The following is a 4,543-nucleotide window of genomic DNA, read 5'->3' on the forward strand; positions in this document are numbered from 1 at the left end:
CAAAGATTTTCTACTTTTTCTTTTGTTTCAAGAGAGCTTGTAATTGCTTCCTGAAGCAATTTTATGATGGTTGTATTAACATTTTTATCAGATAATTCCAATATCAATATTGATCCTGATGTTCCATTGTTTGCCTTTCCTCACTCAAATTGTGAGTTTTCTGGTTCTTAGTATGATGAGTGACTTTGTGTTCTGAATATTTTTGATATTATGAGACTTGGATCCTATTTCAAATCTCTCTCTTTTTAAAGCAAGCAGTACACTTGTGAGATAACAAAGGTTGGTCGTGCATGTCTGTTTCACTTCTTGTTGGACTCACTGAAACCATCCTGGTAAAAGTGAAGTGCTAACTCACACTGCCCTCTTGCTGCAGGTGGGTAGAGTTAAAGGTTAATACCCATGTCTGCCCTGGGTTACCTAACCGAGCTGCCCCATTGTTTCCAAGTGGAGGTTGTAAGCCCAGCTCCCCACTGGAGCCTGCTAATACCACGATCAATGTGAATAATCGGCTTTTTGCTGAATATAGGTGCACATAACCATCTCAGTGTTAATTTGATGAGTGAGAGACTGCTACAGCAACATAAATCGCACTGCTTAGAAACCCACAGTGCTCTCAGGTATCTCATTCGGCAGAGAATGTATAAATTGACAAAAATGTCATAGAATAAAAAGCCATTGAAATTCTGGAGATTGATAAATATATATAAGCAATTGAATTTGTCACATGTTTTTTTAAGAAAAGAGTATGGAAATAGAATGAGAATTTTCATGATTGTTAGTCTCATCAATTAATTCATTCATTTAAAAACTGTTTATAAAGTGACTATACAGTTCTTACACTTGGAGACCATTTTATCAGGTGTTGAACTATGTGATTTACTCTTTTGTATTCTAGTATAATATTTTGTCTCACTCATGCCATGAGGACTTTGCAGTTGCAAAAGACTATTAGGGAAATATTCATATTTGCAGAAAAATGGACTGAAGTTATTTTAATATATTCTTATTTTATGTGAAATTTTGAAGCATAATGAAATTCAACTAAAAAATGGACTTCATTTAAAAGATGTGTTTTACTGAAATCTCATCAAATGGAATTATTTCTAATGCTGAATCTGTGGGAAAGGCAGCCTCAGTGGAAAAATATTTGAAGTGGCAAAAAGAAAACCAGTCCATACAGAAGCACAGCATTGAATGGTTCAATCCAAAAGTGCAGTGTCAGGAAAAAGCTAAGAACAGAGACAACAGGATAGGATCATGGAAAATTAGGTTACCATTGGAAAAAGTATTACTAAGTAATTAAGATAATTATTTGTTACAATTTTAGCTTATGAAGGTAAGGTTTTAGCATGATCAAGGTGTCTATGATAGCAGTGGCTGTAGATACACATGAATGCACAGACCTATATTACTGTTTCCTAAGAAGAAACGATAATCAGATTTTTGACACTTCATTTTGGGAATGCAAATAACACAGTGTCTTCAGTCATAATCACCCAAAACTAATGGAGATGAAGAGGTGTAAATGAAAATAAAGCAATACTGGCAATGAGGATGTTGATTTTAAATTAAGTTAAATTTTTCTACCCATGAAAGCTATTGAATTAAACTGTACACAGAAGTAAAATGGAAATATAACTTTAAAAATTCTCTGTCATAACATACTTCAAATAACTTTAATCAACCAAGGTGAAACATGACAAATTTGAACTTAGCTCCCCCCCTACCCCATACCATTACTGAGGCTAGGATGGGTTGACCATTATCTGAAGAGAGACTAGAATTCCATGTGAAGATCCCTGGAAACATAGTCAGTGAATCACAGGAGAAGTCCAGTAGTCCGAGCAGCAATAGAAGTTCCTCACTAGAGTCCATAGGGCCAGAATCTTCCACAGCAAGATGGGTGGCAGCAGCTGTGTCCATACCCACCATAGCCACAGCCATAGCCACAGCCCAGGCAGCCACAGCCATAACCCAGACCACCATAATAATTGCTGTAGAAGCATATAGTGTCAGGAGTGGGTGGATCAGTTGAGAAACAGGGAAACAGTGCCTTGGATTGAATGTGACCATCTGCACAGGACCTTTTATACACCTTCAGTAGTAGGTGGGCAAAACCACAGGCAGTGTTTATCACATATTTCACACTAATTGTCACTATAAAACTTTTGGAGTCTCTTGATTCTTAGGGTGAAATGAAGGCTTCATAACCAAGATTACTTTGCTACAATGTTAGGATTCCTGCCATCACAGGAGTGACTTTTAAAAAGGTGTTTTCTCTGAAATTGAGTTACACGTAGTGAGGTGGATGGACCTAGAGTCTGTCATACAGAGTGAAGTAAGTCAGAAAGAAAAAAACAAATACCGTATGCTAACGCATATATATGGAATCAAAAATAAAGAAAATCGTACTGACGAACCTAGTTGCAGGGCAGGAATAAAAAGGTAGACATAGAAAATGGACTTGAGGATATGCGGTGGGAGGGCGAAGCTGGGGCGAAGTGAGAGTATCAGTGACATATATACACTACCAAATGTAAGATAGCTAGTGGGAAGCAGCAGCATAGCACAGGGAGATCAGCCTTGTGCTTTGTGACGACCTAGAGGGGTGGGATAGGGAGGGTGGGAGGGAGGCTCAAGAGGGAGGGGTTATGGGGACGTGTATGCATATGGCTGATTCACTTTGTTGTGCAACAGAAGCTAACACAGTATTGTGAAGCAACTATACTCCAATAAAGATCTATTAAAAAAATAAAATTAAAAAGGAAACAAGGAAACAAATGACCTAACTAAAAAATGGGCAAAAGATCTGAAGGACACCTCACCAAAGAAGATATGCAGATGAAAAGTGAGCATGTAGAAAAATGCTCAACATCTTATGTCATTAAGGAACTGCAAATTAAAACTACTACACACCTATTATAATGGCTAAAATCCAAAACACTGACAACACCAAATGATGGCAAGAATGTGAAGCAACAGGACGTCTCATTCATTGCTCATGGGAATGAAAAATGGTGCAGGTACTTTGGAAGATAATTTGGCAGTTTCTTGTAAAACTAAACATATCATGTAACCTAGCAATTATGTTCCTTGGTGTTTACTCAGATGATTTGAAAACATATGTCCACTCAAAATCCTGCACATGGATGTTTATAGAGGCTTTATTCATAATGGCAAAACATGCAAGCAACCAAGATGTCCTTCAGTAGGTGAATGGGTAAACAAACTGTAATACATCCATACAATGGAATATTTTCAGCAATAAAATAAAATGAGCTATCAAGCCACGAGAAGACATGAGGGAACCTTAAATGCATATTACTAAAATAATCTGTAAAGGCTATGTACTGAATGATTCCAACTCTATGGCATTCTGAAAAAGGCAAAACTACAGAGCCAATAAAAATATCAGTGATTGCCAGTGCTGTGGGGGAGGGAAAGAAGGATGAATAGGTGAAGCACTAGGATATTTAGCACAGCGAACCTATCCTCCATGATACAGTAATGGTGAAGGCATATTATTATACACCTGTCAAAACTCATAGAATGCACAACACAATGTACACTAGTAAACTATGGTCTAGTTAATAGTTGTGTATCACTATTGGCTCATCAATTCTAACAAATATACCACACTAATGCAAGAAATTAATAACAGCAGGTACTGGAGACAGGTAGATGAGGGTATATATGGGAACTCTTTTACTTTCTGCTAAATTTTTTTGTAAATCTAAAACTGATCAACAAGTACTCTATTCACTTTTTTAAAGGAAGCATTTGTTTATTTCAAAGCCTTTTCTCACCCTAGATTTGGTCTGTTGATAAATATTACCATATTACTTGAGATGACATAGGGGCACACAAGCATTCCTCTAAGTTGTGTTTTTTTGAATATTTGTTCTATCCAACTGTGGATTTCTTGAAATGTTTATATGTATTATAATATCCATATATTTATCATAAATTATAACATTTACATATTTATTATAATTCTATTCTATTTAAAATTGCATATAATTATATACTTTATATTATAATTTATATATATATAAAATCTCATTATACAATCTGAAATTTTATATTGTTTTTAGTGGGTGTGTGGGCACCTTGAAAGGGAAATTACTTGATGCTAGAATTCTGCCAAATTCTCCACCTGTTCTCAGATGAAAACATACCTTTTCTACTAGATGATATTTTCTACAAAATATTTCCCATGGACTGACTCAACTTGTTTTTATGCTCCTTAATAAGAAGAAAAACCTTTTTTTGTGTATATTTTATAACACCCAGAGTGTGCATAAATTGTAAAAGTAGAACTCGATGAATATCCAAAGCATACCTGTTTAATCAGTACTTAAAAATCATATAATACTAGCATCTCCGATGACTCTCCTTATGCCCCTTTCCATTCAGTACCAGTCCCTAAGTGTAACCATTCCTGGTATCCAAAACCATGAATTTGTTTTGCCAGTTTTTGAAACTTATGCAAATCGAATCACACAAATAAGACTTTTAATCTGGCTTCTTTTGATTCACATTT

At 35.7% G+C, this 4,543-nt stretch overlaps 1 protein-coding gene across 1 annotated transcript; it reads right to left on the reverse strand.

Annotated features, from left to right (window-relative positions):
- Window positions 1–1,864: 1,864 nt before the first annotated feature.
- Window positions 1,865–3,546, reverse strand: LOC114890803 (keratin-associated protein 20-2-like). The gene is made up of 2 exons (XM_029214679.1): window positions 3,533–3,546; window positions 1,865–1,994 (listed from the first exon to the last, which is right to left on the reverse strand). Exons 1-2 carry the CDS (start codon window positions 3,544–3,546, stop codon window positions 1,865–1,867), a joined length of 144 nt encoding a protein of 47 aa, XP_029070512.1.
- Between the last annotated feature and the right edge of the window lie 997 nt (window positions 3,547–4,543).

Source organism: Monodon monoceros, unplaced genomic scaffold (genome assembly GCF_005190385.1).
Source record: "Monodon monoceros isolate NGI ecotype Baffin Bay Population unplaced genomic scaffold, NGI_Narwhal_1 Super_Scaffold_11, whole genome shotgun sequence".
In the NCBI taxonomy this organism is placed as follows: Eukaryota; Metazoa; Chordata; class Mammalia; order Artiodactyla; family Monodontidae; genus Monodon; species Monodon monoceros.